At 40.1% G+C, this 21,335-nt stretch overlaps 1 protein-coding gene across 5 annotated transcripts in view; it reads right to left on the bottom strand.

Annotated features, from left to right (window-relative positions):
• The window catches only part of DOCK11 (dedicator of cytokinesis 11), a 212,984-nt gene that overhangs the window by 118,279 nt on the left and 73,370 nt on the right, over positions 1–21,335 (bottom strand). For all 5 annotated transcript variants that reach the window (XR_001917616.1, XM_018044192.1, XM_018044191.1 and 2 more), the window contains exons 9-14: positions 21,170–21,249; positions 19,472–19,555; positions 14,027–14,167; positions 12,582–12,794; positions 2,767–2,889; positions 1,097–1,179 (exon numbers count right to left, since the gene is read on the bottom strand). Coding sequence is in view for 4 of the 5 variants with exons in the window: in XM_018044192.1 (XP_017899681.1) it covers positions 1,097–1,179; positions 2,767–2,889; positions 12,582–12,794; positions 14,027–14,167; positions 19,472–19,555; positions 21,170–21,249 (724 nt within the window). In the remaining variant the exon portion in view is untranslated. The remainder of the gene's footprint in view (positions 1–1,096; positions 1,180–2,766; positions 2,890–12,581; positions 12,795–14,026; positions 14,168–19,471; positions 19,556–21,169; positions 21,250–21,335) is intronic.

Genomic DNA, 21,335 nt, shown 5'->3' with positions numbered 1-21,335 from the left:
ACTCGTTGAATTATTCAGAACATAGTGCCCTTTCCCCAGAAGTTCCAGTGAGCTGTACAGGCTGTACCATAAACAAGTCAGTGAACTTGTACTTCAAAGGGCGTATAAGCGAGGAATATAGTTTCAGTCATCACTGTAGGTAGACAGGCAAGATTTAGAGAAAAATCATGTAAACCACCATCAGATATGTGGTACAATTAACACACTTCCCAATATACTACCCCTGAAGAAGTTGCCAAATTTGTCATCAGAAAGCAAGAAAATCTACTAAGTAATTACACACTTGCACTGAGCAACTACATTTTTTGCCTTCTAGTTTTTAGTATGTTTTTCAGAATTACTCTATGATGGCTTTTCAAAGCATAAACCCAGCCAACTCTAAAATAGTGGGCACATTGTACATAATTCACTGCAATTTCTGGTTTGCTGGAAAAAAATTCCATCACTTTAGCAAATAAGCTCTGTTTCAAAGTGCAATAAAATTAAGTGGTGTCAGTCAGATCAGTAACCCAAGCCAAAGAAAATTTCCCTGAAGCAAGACATTTGAAAAAATGAAAGGGTCTTTGAGGCACAGCAAATTCTAAAAGAAAGAATATTTACATCCTGCTATAGACTGAATGTTTGTGTCACTCTGCTGCCCCTACACCCCCAAATTCATATGTTGAGATCTAATCCCCAAGGTGATGGTATTTGTATGGCCTTTGAGAGGTGATTCAGTCATGAGGATGTAGCCCTTATGAATAGGATTAGTGTCCTTATAAGAGGCCAGAGAGATAGCCTGCTCTCATTTCACTATGTGAGACAACAGGGAGAAACTGGTTGTCTAAAACCTGGAAAAGAGTCCTCACCAGAACCCAACCATGCACTCTGATCTCAAGTTTCTAACCTCAGAAATTGTCAGAAATGAACGTCTGTTGTTTAAACCACCCAGTCTAACTTGTTATGGCAGCCTGAATGGACTGAGACACATCCGAAGCATCCCAATATATAACTGGTTTGTCAGAAACAGAGTTCTGAATGCTGCCAGCAAGGACAATAGCCCTCAACTTCACACAGGAGCATGAATAGATGGGTCAGAAATATATTTTTTACAAACCTGGCAGCCCAAGCAAAGGGCATTCTGTATTGTCCAAGGCGGCTACACACTTGCTTAGCTGTCCTGTGCACTTTCTGGGCCGTCTAAGGTTAGAAATAAAAAGATAGGCTCAGATTTGTCCAAACTATCAGAGATTCAACCAGAAAAAATAATTTCCCCAACTTACTGATATAAAACATCAAAAACTAGGAAAACAAGATACAGAAATAGTTATAAATAAAACATAACACACATCAGCCACCCACTTTTCAAGATAAAGTATTTCCTAAGGTTTTGGATTTTCTCATCAACAGAGCCCTCATCAAGATATCAGAAGACAAACAAAATAGATACAGGGCATGTTTTGTACTGAAGACTGCTACTGGGAAAAAATTAAGCAGTTTTAATGTCTATTTCCTTTCACACATAAGCAGGCATATAGTTTCACTCTTGGGTGAAGTTGGTTCTGGGTACTGCTGACCTTTTTACTCCCAAGATAAAAGCCAAATGATCAAGAATCAATGCAATTAGTTTAGCGTGGGCAGGAGCTGCTGTTTGCACAGGCACTGGGAGATGACAAAGGAGATAAACTGCCTATAGAGTCTAAACAGGCTGTGAAATGCTGCCTCTATGCTATCCCTAGGGATACAGAATGATGAAGGCTTTTATCTATATTGTTGAGACTTCCCCTCTCCACACAAATTAGTCATTCGTCTCCTCAGCATCTCCCACTTAATAACACTATTTTGATCCACAACTAAAGGCTACATACAACAGGCTGACTCATAAATACTCAGAAGCTGGACTGCTGCTAATGAACCATGCCATGAATGCTTTCTGTCTTTGGGCCTGACTTTTCTCATTTATAAAATGAGAGAGGGTTAGATCAATAATTTCCAAAAGTTCAGAATTCATGATCCAGAAATTTGGAGAATTATCTGGGTCGCTGACTTTTAAGGTTGCCATTTAAAGATTGTGTCTGATTCTTTGTGACCCCATGGACTGTAACCCACCAGGCTCCTCTGTCCATGGGGATTTTCCAGGCAAAAATACTGGAGTGGGTTGCCATGCCCTCCTCTAGGCAATCTTCCTACAATCCCTGCCACTTCACACACCAACATTATAGAAAAGACAGACAGGTGTGATGTTTAAAAAGTAGGAAGTGCAAAAACCTTAGAATAAACTCCTTCAAATTGAATACCCTGAAGCTTCATGAATGGCTCACTATCTTGTCTTTCTTTTTTCATTTCATCAGAGACAGGAGTAAATTTGAGTACAGTCTGGCATTTGGAAACTGCAGGACTTGGGTCATTTTTACCCTCGTTGCTCTGACATCTTTGGCTATATGCAGGGCTGGGAATAAAGAAAGAGCAGCTATTTCCAAGGATACAGTGTCAATGAACATATGTTGCCTAAAAGCCTTTAGCTCTGATTTTGATAAACAAGCAAAAATCAGATTGCCATGTGAAAAGGGGAAAAAAAAAGTCATTTTCAAACTGAAACATGCATACTCACAGAGCACACAATATTTTCAGAATATACTGCATGCTAAAAGAATGTTGGTTTTTTTTGTTGTTGTTGTTGTTATTGTCTTTCTTTTTAGAGGCATCATTGACAGTATCATTTAAAGTATCAATAAAAGGCAAATTTTGCATTTGGCTGAAATGCTCACAAATGATCTTTATAAATACCTTTGCCGGGTCAGAATTTTTGATGTAGGGTTCCGCACAGTGTGTGATGTTTCCTTGGAGAACCTTTTCAATTCTCGCAACCAGGAAAATTTCAGGATGTGGATTCGTCACTGAGAAAATTCCCTGGAAAAAAATTCCTTCCGTTAGATTTTTCTTTAATGTAACCTCATGCATACAGTTGCTTGGTTAGTGATTCCTAGCGGTGTGTTTGGCACAGAATATTGATATTCAACATAGGATCATGTCCAGGGCCCTAGTAAGAGATAGTATTTCCATTCATACAGTTTTCAAAGGTCCTGATTGATGTTCCTTTCAATATAGATTTTCAATTTTGTCACCAGTCTCACATCTATTAGTCCCCAAAGTGTAGGTGTCACCCTGACTGCTTAGCCTCTTGTGTTTGACGGTGTATGCAAGGTGCATCCTTAGGCCTAATCAATACAATGTGTATTGTTTGGCTTAAAGTAGCACGTGCTAAAATAGCATGCATTTCTGAAGTGGGACAGTTCATGCATTTTTAAAGGTAGCTGCCTGTAACTCCAGTGCAATCCACTCACCCTTAACTAGTACTAAAGGTAGCCAAGAAGGATGAAAATATTTCACCGTTCTTCATAGAATAAAAACTAAATCATCCTATAGAAAACACTCCTTTGCTGCAGCAGCAGAGCTCTGGTGCTCCAAAAACTCCTTTTGTCCCAAAACACTTTGTTTCAGGGACTAATGTAGATGCTACCAAGTTCCATGGGGAGCAACTATACCATCTTGTGTCCAGCTTAGCCCTTTCCAAATATAATATATTCCAAATAGCCCATTAGGTGGTGATGTCCGTTGCTTAAAGGAACATCACATAAGTGAATTCGAATGGAAAAATCCATTGTTAAGACTCTACCAAGTTTTATTTTGTCTGCTTGGTATATTACCAACTGTGTTAAGATAGTGTGCTCCAGTTTTCAAAGCATTTCAGACCCATGAGCTCATCTGTTGCAGACAGAACTCTCTGAGGTAGACAGGAAAGAAGAGAAAACTGAGTAGAGGACACTAAGTAATCCCCCCCAAATCCAAATGGCGTCTAAGGGTCCTGGATTATGGCTGATTCACCTTCGGACTCCCAAGCAGCAAGGATGGAAGAAAGTGGTTAAAAGTTGTCCGAGGAATCAAATTTCCTGGGTTCATATTCTGGCCCCACTATTTATGGGTTTAGATAAAGTCACATCCTCTGTATAGCTCAGATTTCCCATCTATGAAATGGGCTATGACAAGAGGAATAGCTATTTTGTAATCTTGAGTGGATTCAATGAAGTAATGCACATTAGGTAAGTGGTTACCAGAGTAACCAACATCTCAAGGTCACATAACCCGATTTTTGGTTCTGCCAGCAGCATGCTGCCTGGGCTATGAGATGCAGCTGGCAGAGTGCTGGAGCAACCCACAGAAAGTATGCTGAACAGTGCTTTTGAGCACAATCTCAGGCTTCTGATTGTCACATAACTGTGCTAGACAGCTTTTGTGCACCCTCTCCCTTAGTCTTTGGGAAGATCCCCTGGAGAAGGGAATGGCAAGCCACTCCAGTATTCTTGCTTGGGGAAATTCCATGGACAGAGGAGCCTGGCAAGCTATAGTCCATGGGGTCACAAAGAATTTGACATGATTGAGCCACTAACATTTTTCACTTTTTTTCTCATCTTCATCAAAACCCTCAAATACAGGCACTACGATACACACTTCTTACAGATTAAGAAACTGAGGCATAGGAAGGTTCGTGCAGTGAGTAAGTGGGTGACGATTGCAGTCAGGGCTTCCAGACAATACAGCCCAGGCTACAGAGCTGCTCAGCCTATCAACACAGGCTCCCATTGTCTCACCTGATAAAGCTGGATGAGAAGAGCAACGCTGCTGACTGCCGCAACTAACATTCACTGAGCACCTTCTGTGCCCAGTACTCCAGCCATTTCCCAACACTGATGCCAGAAACGAACATGACTGTGTCAAAGGATTTGACAATTTGATCAGAGGAAGCCGCTTTGACTGTATGATCCCCGTGACTACTGCTCTCACTAGCAGCCCCACTGTACTGAGCAAATTTGGCCGGTTGGCACAGGGCCGAGTGCTTTCTGGGATGGGGGACCTTAGACACAGGAGAATGCTGAAGCACAGAGATGCTCATTGTTGAACTAACCAGGATTCCAAGGTAGGGGGACACTCTCTGAGGCAGCTCTGGCTTTTGCCCCTTAGCTTCCAACTCTTCCCCACTCCTCAGAACACAGCAGGATAGCTAGAGAACACCCTGGAATCCCAGGTGGCCTGGGAGTCTGGCTCTTCAGGACAAGGCCCTCCTTTCCCACCAAGGAGGCATGGCACTGCCTGGCTCTCTTCAGGGTGACTGTCACCCACATCACTCGCCCCTCCCTCCAAGGAACGGGCCAGGTGTCCCCACTCCAGTTCCCAGTGCTTAGCCCCCCAGGATGTGGCAGGGCATGTGATAGCAGTGCCCTTTTTCACTAGCTCCACACCTGCTGACCCCCAATGGGGAGCACACAAACAGACTCCCAAGAGTCAGCACCTCCCCCACAACCCCACTCTAGGTCATCTTGAGGGACCCAGGGCACCGAGCTCTGTCAGGGCACTTGGGAAGGAACTGTCAGGCAGCTGAAAGTGAAGTGATTGGTCACAGTAGCTGTTTGGTGTCAGGAAGGTAAGACTACTCGATGGGCTCAGCTTCTTCCTTTTCCTGTGGTCACCTGTTGCTCCTCAGGAAGCCACTACAGAGAAAGACTCTCCAAGGAGCAGATGGGGAGAGCCTAGAATAGCCCCCAAGCGCCACCATCCACAAAGCCCTGGGAGTGGGTGGCCTCTTCCTATAGATCCTGCTGCCGCTTGAACAGACTTGCTGTAGGGGTGGGGTCTTCACACTTTCCACAAGTGCCAGGGAAGGGCCATGTCCCTCTCTAGGGTGACAGGGAAGCAGAACAGCAGGAGGGGAGGGGCGGGAAGGGGGAAGCTGCACTCTGGGGCCTGTTAGAGCCAGATTCAGGTCCTGTTCCTCCCCACAGTAGCTCTGGGACCTTGAATAAGTCACCTGGTTGCTCCGTGCCTCAGTTTCCTCATCTGTAAAATGGGGATAGGAATAGGACCTATCTACTTTACTAGGGTGTGGTAAGAATAAAATGACTTCATACAAGGACTTCCCTGGTGGTCCAGTGGCTAAGACCCCACACTCCCAATGAAGGGGGCCCAGGTTCAACTTCTACAACTAAAGATCCCACATCCCACATGCTAAGACCTGGCACAGCTAAATAAATAAATATTGAGAAAAAATAAATGACTTCATACGGATAAAGTAACTAGAGGAAGACTGAAAAAAAATATTGCTGGAAAAAAAAATCAGTGAGCTCAGATTATTGTTCAGATCTGCTAATATTGTCTTTCCCTATACAGTACTGCATCCTAGTCCTAAATGGAAGAAGTTGAAGAAAAAGACTTCTTCAAAAGGAAATGTTCAACTATTTGAAGTAAATGACCACTTCCTGATATCTTTACTGGATCTGGGAAAAGAGTGCAAAATGATCAAGCCATTTGAGGCTACTTCCATTCATTCTCACCTCTGCAGCTCTCATCTACTCCTTTGAAACCACCCTGAGGTCCCACAACTTCTGTGCCATCTTCTAAGTCAACTTTCAACCCCTGAAGCTTCCTCACATTTCAAACCCCTCCACTCCCATTGTGTTATACATCAGTTCAGTTCAGTTGCTCAGTCATGTCTAGCCCTTTGCGACCTCATGAACTGCAGCACGCCAAGCCTCCCTGTCCATCACCAACTCCTGGAGTTTACTCAAACTTTACTCATGTCCGTTGAGTCGGTGCTACCATCCAACCATCTCATCCTCCTGCCCTCAATCTTTCCCAGCATCAGGGTCTTTTCAAATGAGTCAGTTCTTCACATCAGGTAGCCAAAGTATTGGAGTTTCAGTTTCAGCATCAGTCCTTCCAATGAATACTCAGGACTGATTTCCTTAAGGATGGACTGGTTGGATCTCCTTGCAGTCCAAGGGACTCTCAAGAGTCTTCTCCAACACCACAGTTCGAAAGCATCAATTCTTCGGCCCTCGGTTTTCTTTATAGTCCAACTCTCACATCCACAGATGTCTACTGGAAAAATCATAGCCTTGACTAGACAGATTTTGTTGGCAAAGTGATGTCTCTGCTTTTTAATATGCTGCCTAGGTTGGTCATAACTTTTCTTCTAAGGTGCAAGCGTCTTTTAATTATATGGCTGCAGTCACCATCTGGAGTGATTTCGGAGCCCCCCAAAATAAAGTCTGACACTGTTACCACTGTTTCCCCATCTATTTCCCATGAAGTGATGAGACCAGATGCCATGATCTTAGTTTTCCGAATGTTGACTTTTAAGCCAACTTTTTCACTCTCCTCTTTCACTTTCATCAAGAGACTCTTTAGTAGTTCTTCACTTTCTGCCATAAGGGTGGTGTCATCTGCACATCTGGCATTATTGATATTTCTCCCGGCAATCTTGATTCCAGCCCGTGCTTCATCCAGTCCAGCATTTCTCATGATGTACTCTGCATATAAATTAAATAAGCAAGGTGACAATATACAGCCTTGATGTACTCCTTTTTCTATCTGGAACCAGTCTGTTGTTCCATGTCCAGTTCTAACTGTTGCTTCCTGATCCGCATATAGATTTCTCAAGAGGCAGGTCAGGTGGTCTGGTATTCCCATCGCTTTCAGAATTTTCCACAGTTTATTGTGATCCACACAGTCAAAGGCTTTGCCATAGTCAATAAAGCAGAAATAGATGTTTTTCTGGAACTCTCTTGCTCTTTCCATGATCCAACAGACATTAGCAATTTGATCTCTGGTTCCTCTGCCTTTTCTAAAACCAGTTTGGACATCTGGAATTTTACAGTTCACGTACTGTTGAAGCCCAGCTTGGAGAATTTTGAGCATTACTTTACTAGCAAGTGAGATGAGTGCAACTGTGCAGTTGTTTGAGCATTCTGTGTCATTGCCTTTCTTTGTGGTTAGAATGAAAACTGACCTTTTCCAGTCTTGTGGCCACTGCTGAGTTTTCCAAATTTGCTGGCAATATTGAGTGCAGCACTTTCACAGCATCATCTTTTAGGATTTTAATTAGCTCAACTGGAATTTCATCACCTCCACTAGCTTTGTTCATAGTGATGCTTCCTAAGGCCCACTTGACTTCACATTCCAGGATGTCTGCTCTAGGTGAGTGATCACACTGTCATGATTATCTGGGTCCTGAAGATCGTTTTTGTATAGTTCTTTTGTGTATTCTTGCCACCTCTTCTTAATATCTTCTGCTTCTGTTAGGTTCATACCATTTCTGTCCTTTATTCATCTGTCCTTTATTTATCTGACTCAGACTTGCCCTGAGAGTCCAGGAGATTCTGGCAGAGGTGCGGGTCAGCGATGGCCTTGCTGCAGGGTTGGAGGTAGTGAGTGCAGCAGAGCATGCATTGGATCTTTTGAAGGAGGTCACCATTCTCTTCATACCTGCACCATAGTTTGGCCCTAGGTAAACAACAGGGAGGGAACACAGCCCCATCCATCAACAGAAAATTGGATTAAAGATTTACTGAGGAAGGCCCACCCATCAGAACAAGATCCAATTTCCCCCTCAGTCAGTCTCTCCCATCAGGAAGCTTCCATGAGCCTCTTATCCTTCTCCATCAGAGAGCAGACAGACTGAAAACCACAATCAAAGAAAACTAACCAATCTGATCACATGGACCACAGCCTTGTTTAACTCAATGAAACTATGAGCTATGCTGTGTAGAGCCACTCAAGATGGACGGGTGATGGTGAAGAGTTTTGACAAAAGGTGGTCCACTGGAGAAGGGAATGGCAAACCACTTCAGTTATTCTTGCCTTGAAAACCCCAAGAACAGTATGAAAAGGCAAAAAGATAGGACACTGAAAGATGAACTCCCCAGGTCAGTAGGTGCCCAATATGCTACTGGACATCAGTGGAGAAATAACTCCAGAAAGAATGAAGAGACAGAGCCAAAGCAAAAACAGCACCCAGTTGTGGATGTGACTAGTGATGGAAGTAAAGTCCGATGCTGTAAAGAGCACTATTGCATAGGAACCTGGAATGTTAGGTCCATGAATCAAGGCAAATTGGAAGTGATCAAACAGGAGATGGTAAAGAGTGAATGTTCACATTTTAGGAATCAGAGAACTAAAATGGACTCGAATGGGTGAATTTAACTCAGATGACCATTATATCTATTACTGTGGGCAAGAATCCCTTAGAAGAAATGGAGTATCCCTTATAGCCAAGAAAAGAGTCTGAAATGCAGTACTTGGATGCAATCTCAAAAATGACAGAATGATCTCTGTTCATTTCCAAGGCAAACCATTCAATATCACAGTAATCCAAGTCTACGCCCCAACCAGTAATGCTGAAGAAGTTGAAGTTGAACGGTTCTATGAAGACATACAAGACATTCTAGAACTAACACCCCAAAATGATGTCCTTTTCATTATAGGGGACTGGAATGCAAAAATGGGAAGTCAAGAAATACCTGGAGTAACAGGAAAATTTGGCCTAGGAGTACAGAATGAAGCAGGGCAAAGGCTAATAGAGTTCTGCCAAGAGAATGCACTGGTCATAGCAAACACCCTCCTCCAACAACACAAGAGAAGACTCTACACATGGACATCACCAGATGGTCAATACCAAAATCAAATTGATTATATTCTTTGCAGCCAAAGATGGAGAAGCTCTATACAGTCAGCAAAAACAAGACTGGGAGAGGACTGTGGCTCAGATCATGAACTTATTGCCAATTTCAGACTTAAATCGAAGAAAGTAGGGAAAGCCACTAGACCATTCAGCTATGATCTAAATCAAATCCCTTACGATTATACAGTGGAAATGACAAATAGATTCAAGGGATTAGATCTGATAGGTGGAGTGCCTGAAGAAGTATGGACAGAGATTCCTGACATTGTACAGGAGGCAGTGATCAAGATCATCGCTATGAAAAAGAAATGCAAAAAGGAAAAATGGTTGTCTGACGAGACCTTACAAATAGCTGTGAAAAAAAGAGAAGTGAAAAGCAAAGGAGAAAAGGAAAGATATACCCATTTGAATGCAGAGTTCCAAAGAATAGCAAGGAGAGATAAGAAAGCCTTCCTCAGTGATCAATGTGTTATACATATCAGCATTTAATTACATTCTGCCTAATTTTGTTGCCTGATGTCTTTCAAACAGACCTAGGTTCAAATCCCGCCTTCACCACTACTGGCTTTGCCATAGTAGGCAGCTTACTTAGCCTCCCTGATTTGCAAACCAGTCATAATTATGTTTTACACAACAATCATGTTTACATGAGACATCAGTGGAAGACTCTGGCACACAAGAGATATTAAAAAAATGTTGATTTTCTTCCAAACCTGGGTTATAAATGGCATGACATCTGAAACTACAATTCAAACTTCTTGTGTTGAACAGACAACTAAACACAATGAAGTAAGGCAGCAAATACATCATTGGCTTACAAGGACTTATTTGGAATTGTGTGGAAAATTTTCAACATATAATTCAAAAGCAGGTTCTCAAATACTTATAATACTGTTTTGCTCAATCTCTCTTTTAGAAACACAGGTCATCAGAGTGGAATGTTCATATATGTGACAACCACAGTCAAGTAACAACCCAAGGGAATGAGGGGTAACATGGTGAAAAACGACCACAGATCCACAGCCCATAGAGGGGAGTGACAACACATGTCAGGTCCCCTACTATTGGGCAATCTGTATCAATGAGCATAATCTTTGACACCGAAACACCCAATGCTTAAAATTTATTCTAAGGAGATAATACAAATGAGCTACAAGGATGCAATAATGCAGCATTATTTATGATATGCCATAATTAGAAATATCCTAATAAGCTAAATCACCATATCATTCTTTAATAAGAATGTAACTGATCCAGAGAGATATAGGATGATAAACATGATGTTCAATGAATACAGTAGGTATAAAACAGCAGGAGTATAATACAGTTTGTAAGAGTACACATAATATATATGTGTTTACATATACACAACAGAGATACTTAGAAAAATGTTGGCCAAAATGTTAATAGTTATCATTTATGGGTGGTGATTTTTTATTTTCTTCTTTAGTACTTTTTGTATTCTTTGAATTTTCTACATAATAATGTATTTATGTTTATAATCAGGAAAAAAAGTAACTTTTTTAAAAAAACCAGGGAATAACTGTTTTACAACGTTGTCTTGGTTTCTGCTATACAATGCAAATCAGCCAGAATTACATATATATATATGTCTCCTTCCTCTAGAGCCTCCCTCCCCACTCCCATAGGTCGTCACAGAGCGCCAGGCTGGGCTCCCTGTGTTACACAGCAGCTTCCCACTAGCTGGCTGTCCTCCACATGATAGTGTATATATGGCAGTGCCACTTTCTCAATTCGTCCCGCCCTCTCCTTCCCCTGCTGTGTCCACAAGTCTGCTCTCCACATCTGCATCTCTACTCCTTCCCTGCAAATGGGTTCATCAGTACTATTTTTCTAGATTCCATATATATATATGTGTGTGTGTTAATATATGATATTTGTTTTTCTCTTTCTGACTTACTTCATTCTATAGAACAGGCTCCAGGTTCACCCACCTCACTACAACTGACTCAAAATCGTTCCTTTTTATGGCTGAGTAATATTGCATTATATACATGGTTGGTGGGAATGTAAATTGATACAGCCACTACAGAGAACAATATGGACATTCCTTTAAATACTAGGGATACAACTACCATATGACTCAGCAATCCCACTAATAGGGCATGTATCCTGAGAAAACCACAATACTAAAAGACACGTGCTTTCCTGATGGCTCAGCTGGTAAAGAATCCACCTGCAATGTGGAAGACCTGGGTTCGATCCCTGGGATGGGAAGATCCCCTGGAGAAGGGAAAGGCTACCCACTCCAGTATTCTGGCCTGGAGAATTCCATGGACTGTATAGTCCATGGGGTGTACAGTCCATGGGGTGGTAAAGAGTTGGACACAACTGAGCAACTCTCACTTTCTTTTCAAAAGACACATGCACCCAAAGTTCATTGCAGCACTATTTACAATAGCCAGGACATGGAAGGAATAACATTTTTATTTGGGGTAAAACAAATCTCCTTACAGTGTGAGCTGCTTTGTTCTGCTTCTTCCTGCTTTAGTTCTCTGCAACACTCTAATTTCCTTTCAGTTGCAAGTCTAGAAGGCAGACTATCAGTTCTGCTCTGCCTAACCTCTTAAGGCCTCTGGTCTGATAAGAGGTCAAAATGCAAGGGAACTGTTCACTCCTTCTAAAGGGGATTCTTTGTATCAGACAGGATGGCTGTGACATAAGAACTCCTTGTGTAAGGAGTGTTTATGCTCCATTAAAGCTATCTACTCGGAATGCGAATGGGAGAGGGAAGGTTATTTTAGGGTCAACTTTTTCTTCAAAGAAAACAGCCTTTAGTATGTGCATGAGTCCAGGGGTGTGTCTGTGTCATCTGCATTCCATCTCACAAAACACTTCCTTTGAGATTCCCATCACGTCCCACTTCACTAGGGTATTATTAGCATATCTGCCGTTTTCGCTTTTATCCCCTCCAACTTCAGTCACCAGAAAAACAACTATATACAGACCCTACAAAAGATGGACTGCCCATGAAAACATTAAAATATTGGCCTGAAACTATGCAAGAACCCAAGGGTCTTTCTGTTTCTTATTCTGAACGTGCTACCAAGGCTAAAAGATTCCTTACCTGCTTTATGTAGCGTAACTGAGATTCAGCAATTCCGTGAATGAAAGACTCAGGTGAAGAACCTCTTGGGGTGCCATCAGTCGCTGGTTGGCTTGAAGGGCCCCACAGCATTTCACGGACAGATGGGGGATTCAAGTCTACATGGAAGTCAGCTGAAATCTTACAGTTGTTCTTCACATCAAACAAGGCAAGATTAATAAAAAAGGGTTCAACCTGGGAATGAAAACCATTACATTTTTAAACAATGACTTTTATTTTAGGTGGGATGGGGGAGGGACACAAATTACAGAAAAATTTTTTTATTCAAGTTTCTGTGATTACAGTTCTTTTCTGAGTTCAACATTCAGCTAAAATTGTATTATGGCTCATTTGCATATGAGAAAGAGCTTTCTCAATAACAGACCCTCAAACTGTAACTTTTGTCCTGTGTCATTTCATAAGTTACAAATTTTTCTAAATGAGGAGAAGTCGGAAGCCACACTTAAAGAACATTAATTATTCTATGAATAAATTTTCATTCTCCATAGGCTTATTGAAATTACCTAAAAATAATGCCAATATTACACAGTAGAAATAAATCTTCCCTTTTTCTATATTACAGCTTACTGGATTATACATTTAATAAGAGCTAATATCAGTCAAAATCAAATTACTTGACAAAAGCTTTGCCCCATCAGCAATTTTGGAAGACATTATTCCTCTCTACAGATGGCATTTGAAAGCTGGTCACAAAGAGAAATTTCATGCCAGATGGCATAAAGATTAACCCTTTACACACCGAGAGTCTGCTAGTGCATCTCAGCTACTTCATAAGAGAATAAATCATCACTGGATACTTTTCAAACATAAACTAGAACTCCCTTCCCCCCGCCCACCCCCGCCCCTGTCAAAAAGAAAAAAAAGAGATGAACAGAAAATGCAGTCTTTTGGGCGATTTTACATTCATAGTTTCAAGTATTCCTAAGCAGTTCAAATGATCCGTGACAGCTAATAATTAGAATTTTTTGTGCAGAACACAATGAATTCACTCTATGAGAATAGTGAGTGAGACAAACTGACTGAACAGCCTCTGTGTACCTCCATGGTTTTGGTGTTCCTTATTCATGGCTATGAGTCAATTTCACAGAAGTTATATTCTCTAGTAAAATTTACAAATTTGAGGACTTTCCAGGTTCTGGAGATATATCCCTCCTGAAGGTCAAGAGCCTACCTACTCTGTCTGCTATTTTGAATAGGTAAGACTTTCATGAATCCTCTCAAGATGAAAACATATTCCTATCCTGGCAAAAGAAAGACAAATAAAATTCTTCCATGTCAAATTTACTGTAACATGTAGCAATGGAATTTTCACCCAGTAAATTAGTTCTCAGCAAAAAACAAAAACAAAAACAATAGTTTCTGTAATATACTGGTTTAAGGGAGGTAGAAGAAAAAGTCATACATACGTTTGTGGGTGGTCCTTTTGCATTGTCTCCAACTTGACCCAAGATATTGAACATTAAATCATGGCAATTTACCAAGAAACGTTTATTGCACTTTTCCTCAAATGGCTTTATATCAGGTTCAATTCCTGAAAAGTCCAACCTCTAAAAAACAGATAACATGAATCATTTCTTTCCCAAAACAGAATTCACATGAACATAGATCTCTAAGTAAAACTTGCAAAATCTAACAGATCTCTGTCCATTCTTCATTTGAACTCTTTAATTTTTTCATTCAATGAGCCTTTGTAGCGTTCTTACACTAAGGTTCAACACTGATATAAATCCCTGCCTCACTCCTGACCGTGCTCCTCTGATTTCATCTCCTACTACTCAAGCCTGCCTCCTCCGTTTCAGCTCCACCAGCCTCTTTGGTTATTTTTCCAGCACACCAAGTACACTCCCACCTCAGGACCTTTGAACTTGCTGTTCTGTCAAGAACTCTCTTCCCCCAAGATAGATGCATGGTTTACTCCCTCATTTCATTCAAGTCTCTAATCAATTGGCAGTCCCAAAGAGAGACCTTCCTTAACTCCCTATATAGAATTATATATTCTCTGACAGCCTATACTCCCTTTCCTTAATTAATTTTCTAACATTATTTTTAACATTTACTTCATTATTTACTGTTTGTCCTCCCCACAAAATACTGTGTTCCAGGATGGTAGGAATTTTGTTTCTTTTCTGAGCTGTGCATGAAACAAATTTGACATGAATGGATATGGGAGGCAAGAATAACACCATGGCCTCTAACTTGGAAGATTCAGTAGAAATTCAGTAGATTGTGATGTTATAAACTTAGCTGTGAAATAAAAATGAATAGCAGATATAAGGCGAGGGTGAATAGAGACAATGAATTCAGTTTAGGATATGCTGAGTTTGAAAGGATACAAGTAAGCGGTTGGAAAATAGGAAAGGTGTGGGTTGGAGATCTGGATTTCAGAATCAGTGGCAACTAGGGTGAGGAGGATGAGGCTGGAACCCTGGGGACCACCTACATTGAAATGATGGATAGAGAGTGAGGCATGTGCATAGGAAACAAAACCACTGAGCTCAGCTTCTAACAGAGCTGGGGGATGAATCCTGGCTGCCACTGAGGTATATTTTTTAAATTACTGGTACTTCAAAATAAAGTTTAAAAAAAGATACTGAGAGTCAAGAAGTTCCTCCCAGCAGGGGAGGAATCTGTCTCCCCCCCCTCAAAGAAACTCACTGAATCCCCCTTCAGCTCACCCATCTCAGGCGATGTGAGTTCATCTGTTCATTCTGATTGTCTGAACAGACTCACATTCTGTTCACAAATGGAAGAAAAAGTATAGACTGTGGCACAACTTACTAAACTTTCAATAAGACCAGAGAGAGGGTAGATGGGAAGTGACTGGATGAATCTGAGCAGAATATATTGCCAGTATGGAAAAGTCAAGCCAAGAAACACAAGAATTTTTCTCAATTGCCTGAGTAATTCAAGCCAAAACAGGTATTGTGCCTGAAGAGTCTTAGATAATTATAGCTGTTCTGACCTTGCCTGCGTCACTGACAAAACTCCCCTTAAAAGGGCCTAAAGTATAATATTTGTACCTGAAAGCATAATTTTTCCCCCAGAGTCTATTTATCTACAAATGTGTGGGACTAGACAGCTCCCTCTTGAACACTTATCTATCTGTGGAGCCAGCAGAGGCAAGTCATTGCCATGGAGATCAATTCTAATTTCCGCCCATTTATCTGCTCTCCTTTCGAGCTTGCTCAGACAGTGAAATGTGAAGGAAAACTGGACTAAACCACTCCAGCCCCCAATTCCTTTCTCTTCTGAGGCCTGTGAGTGCAAATGTGGGGACATACGGCCTCCCCTAGGAGTTCAAAGTCAGAACCATCTCCTTCAGTCAGTGTTTCTTTATTCTCTACAGTCAGTGGTAGAAAACTCCTCTCTGGACACTGAACTCCGACCATAAGAGAAGGCTGATATTATCGGATGGCACTGCCTACCTAGAAATGTACACACAACCTGGATTTCTCTGTGGTAAAATTGGCCTTTCATAATTAACACTGAATTCAATTTTTGCTCAAACTTTCATCCCAACTGTAAATTTTTCTCTCACTGTAGCTCACTGATAAACAAACATAAAATCAGTTCTGTTCCATGACCACAAAAACACTACACCACAAATTTTTTAAAGACACTGGATGGAGTTTCAACCACAGTCAATTGGCTTCTTTGTATACAATCAAAGAGTCTGACATGTCCAATTAGAGTGCAATCAAGATGGTGGGGGTAGGGGGGCACGGAACGACAAGTGAATCAAAGGCTCAGACATGGTTCAAATGAGTAAATTTCTTAATGAATATCTTAGAACTAACATTCCCAAGGCCTGCTATACACTTTCTGGAAAAAAATTATAGAACTTACACAAATAATATAATAGTGCTATGGGGGGAAAAATGAGTTTTCCCCAGATAATTTTATTTTTTCATGTGGTATTTTTATTAAGGAAAAACTTCTGCATTATTTATAGACTACATACTTTTTCCATTTCAGACTAAAAGAATTTTAGTTAGAAAAACGTTTGAAGCAAAAAGAAACACAATCTATCTTCCCAAAATTATTTTATATTTTATTGCTACATTTTCACTGAGAAAAAAACTATAATGCTTATATAATGCATACTATTTAAAAATCCATAGATTTTAATTAGAAATCTCATGTAGAAAACCCCTTCATGGATCACAGCCTTGTCACGGCAAAGGGGCTTGCATAACTCTGTGAATCCATGAGCCATGCCATGTAGGACCAACCAAGACGAACAGGACAGGGTGAAGAGTTCTGACAAACCGTGGTCCACTGGAGGAAGAATGGCAACCCACTCCAGTATTCTTGCCACGAGAATTCCATGAATGGTAGTAAAAGGCAGAAACATATGAAACCAGAAGATGAGCCCCTCAGATCAGAAGCTGTCCAATATGCTACTGGGGAAGAGCAGAGGGCAATTACTAATAGCTCCAGAAAGAATGAAGAGGCTGAGCCAAAATGGAAACAACACTCAGCTGTGGATATGTCTGGTGGTGAAAGTAAAGTCCAATGCTATAAAGAACAATATCACATAGGAAGCTGGAATGTTAGGTCCATGAATCAAGGTAAATTGGAGGTGGTCAAGCAGAAAGAGGATAGTGAGAGTGAACATCAGCATTTTAGGAATCAATGAACTAAAATGGACGGGAATGGGAGATTAAACTCAGATGGCCAATGTATCTACTACTGTGGGCAAGAATCCTTTAGAAGAAATGGAGCAACCCTCAGAGTCAACAGAAGAATGTGAAATGCTGAGACATTACTTTACTGACAAAGGTCTGTATAGTCAAACCTATGGTTTTTCCAGCAGTTGTGTACGGATGGAAAAAGCTGGACCATAAAGAAAGCTAAGAGCAGAAAAATTGATGCTTTTGAATCGTGGTGCTGGAGAAGACTCTTGAGAGTACCTTGGATAGCAAGGAGATGAAACCAGTCAATCCTAAAGGAAATCAATCCAGAATATTCACTGGAAGGACTGATACCGCAACTGAAGCTCCAATACTTTGGCCACCTGACACAAAGAGCCAACTCACTGGAAAAAAACCATGATGCTAGGAAAAATTGAAGGCAAACGGAGAAGGGGGTGGCAGAAGTTGAGATGGCTACAATGGACATGAATTTGCACAAACTCTGGGAGACAGTGGAGGACAGATGAGCCTGACTTGTTGCAGTCCATGGGGTTGCAAAGAGTCAGATAGTACTTAGCAACTGAACAACAACAATATGTAGAAAAACTGAAAAGAAAACCAAAAGATTCATCTTCCCTCAAGTAATTTATTTTCTTGTGAAGTATTTTCCATTAAGAAAAATATCTGTAACATTTAGACACTGTAGAAGTTTACCATTTTTAAAAATTGGTAATTTAATTGGAAAATATCATGGTATTACCTAAATCAGAAGAAAATATGAAACAAAACAGATACATGTATATGTAACTGAAATACTCTGTTGTACACCTGAAACTAACACAACACTGTTAACCAACTATACACAAATATAAAATATAAATTAAAAAATAAAAGGTAAAAAGAATCATGGAACTAAATATTAATACATATTTAGTAGTATCTGAAAGTGAAAGAGGAGAGTGAAAAAGTTGGCTTAAAGCTCAACATTCACAAAACAAAGATCATGGCATCTGGTCCCATCACTTCATGAGAAATAGATGGGGAAACAGTGGAAACAGTGTCAGACTTTATTTTTGGGGGCTTCAAAATCACTGCAGATGGTGACTGCAGCCATGAAATTAAAAGACGCTTACTCCTTGGAAGAAAAGTTATGACCAATCTAGATAGTATATTCAAAAGCAGAAACATGACTTTGCTGACTAAGGTCCGTCTAGTCAAGGCTATGGTTTTTCCAGTGGTCATGTATGGATGTGAGAGTTGGACTGTGAAGAAGGCGGAGCACCGAAGAATTGATGCTTTTGAACTGTGGTGTTGGAGAAGACTCTTGAAGAGTCCCTTGGACTGCAAGGAGATCCACCCAGTCCATTCTGAAGGAGATCAACCCTGGGATTTCTTTGGAAGGAAAGATGCTAAAGCTGAAACTCCAGTACTTTGGTCACCTCATGTGAAGAGTTGACTCATTGGAAAAGACTCTGATGCTGGGAGGGATTGGGGGCAGGAGGAGAAGGGGATGACCGAGGATGAGATGGCTGGATGGCATCACTGACTCGATGGACATGAATCTGAGTGAACTCCAGGAGTTGGTGATGGACAGGGAGGCCTGGCGTGCTGTGATTCATGGGGTCGCAAAGAGTCGGACACGACTGAACTGAACTGAACTGAACTAGTACTGAAAGTACCTCACTCTTGTGAAAGAGACTAAAATACACATGTGCACATAAATTTGCACTTTCCTGGACCGCTTTCCCTCTGAAGTGAGATTAAACCAGACATGAAAATTATCCCAGTTCTACAGGCCTACATCAAAAATGGAAAATAAACATTTCTCATATGACGTGGTGTTCCTTATACTATACATTTTCACTGATACTGGATCACAATTGTATTTAATGTGTTAAAAGCACTGAAACCATTGTTAAAGATTCTTTAATTTATTGACTTTGAAGAGTAAGATGAAGTGAAAACAATATAAAGAATTGAGAGGAATATATATATATATACACACACACATACACACATATACAGTTCCAAACTATTTGTATATTTTCAGCCCTCCTAGTGAAATTAGTTATTAAGCTACCTATTCAAAGCAACCAAGACAAAAAAATATAAAGCAATAAATATAAGCCCAGTAGTTTGAAAAACAGTGATTTCAACATTTCAGACACTGTTGATCTGAATAAGCAACAATTATTTAAAGCAATATATCATTAATACCTGAACTTCTGAATCAAAAGAAAAGAGATTCTGTCTTCCATCTCCTCTACTGAGCTTGTTTAGTTGTTCAGTTTCTCTTCCATACTAAAATTGAAACAGACAAATATATATCTATATATACACACACACATATACATATACACGTGTTGATCACTACTTCATTTCCTTCAAAACGCCATTTAATGATCTAGTTTATGAGAAACTAGCAACTTGACACAGCTTCAAATATACGCTCTTCTTCACTTCCAAGTACTTAAGGTAGATAAAGAATGCTTGCTGTGCAGTTATAGTCATCATGACCTGTGCTATTAATCAAGTATTTATAACTTTCTATACACTTTTTTTAAGACCAAGAATATTATTCAACCCATAGTACAAAAAAGAAATACAAGAGACTTGTGATGTAAAAGAGAATTAAGAAGAGAAATAATCCATGGTGCTACTCATCCATGATATATATATATATATATGTATATATATATATATATATATAAATCCATGAGTATATATGTTATATATATATATGTGTGTATATTATATACAGGACTTCCCTGGTGGCTCAGACGGTAAAGCGTCTTGCTTACAATGTGGGAGACCTGGGTTCGATCCCTGGGTTTGGGAAGATCCTCTGGAGAAGGAAATGGCAACCATGATTCTTATATTACATACAGTTATACACAATTTATATACAATTCTGATTCTATCACTTTAGGAAAAAACAAAAAAATTTTGTCTGAAATGACAAAGACTTAAAGGGAACACATTAAAATCTACAGGGGATCATGAGTGTGTTTCAAAATTTTTGAAAATATATTAACATTGAAGCTTAAGAGAATGGTAAATTTAAGACAGAAAAAAGTAACATCTAAACCTGTATAAGTTAATAGCTCAGGAGGAGGAATAAAGTAAAAATATAAATAGGTTTGGCAAGGATTTAAATGGAGAAATAGGGTATAACCTCCTAATCTAGTATAGCATCCACAGAGTAAAATATGTAACCTAGTAAGACAGACATGATAATCACCTCTACACTTCCAAAGCTGGCTCATTTCAAACACCAAAGAACAGAGTAATCAACACAAATGATGTCTGTTAACCAAAATCCTTATCTGATAACATTATTCATATACATATAGATAGGCATTCACATAGAGACAGACTCTGTTATTCATATGAAATAAACATATACAAACCATTAGACTGAATATCATGTTTAATCTGCATTAATAGCTCCTTGAGTGAATAACATTTAGTGTATGAATGACATATAGTAATTAAACTGAATGTGGAGAAGGAAATAGCAACCCCCTCCAGTATTCTTCCCTGGGAAATCTCATTGACAGTAGGAGGCTGGTGGGCTATGGTCCATGGGTCCTAAAAAAGTCAGACATGACATAGCAACTAAACCAGAACAATACACTTAATAAGAAATAGCAGATAAAATTAATATTCATAAGAATCTAGTAGCATTTCTTGGAACCTAGGGAAAAAAAATAACACTTTCCAAACTGTTAGTTGGTACTGAGCAGGTCCAACTTGAGCAGTGTACTTGTCTTTTGTAATCTCTACCTGTTTCACTAATTTGTTGTCATTTTTAACTTAGAAATAACATTGCCAAATGGAATCCAGCATTACAGCCTTAATATGCAGGATTAACATTGTCTCACTTGAAGGTAAGTTGCCATAACAAAGGTGTACCTTCATCAGTTCCGGATGCATGCTCCTTTCCAAACTGGCCATGATGTTCTCGGCTTTTCCTTGGCTGCTAGTTTCATCATCTGAAAATTCATTAAAAGCAGATGTTCTAAACCATGCAGACCATTAACAATCACCTAAGAGGAATATCCTAACTCTCTTTCTCTCT

This window comes from Capra hircus (assembly GCF_001704415.2).
Source record: "Capra hircus breed San Clemente chromosome X unlocalized genomic scaffold, ASM170441v1, whole genome shotgun sequence".
In the NCBI taxonomy this organism is placed as follows: Eukaryota; Metazoa; Chordata; class Mammalia; order Artiodactyla; family Bovidae; genus Capra; species Capra hircus.
Note: the sequence above shows the minus strand (reverse complement) of the source record. Positions and strands in the feature narration are given on the sequence as shown.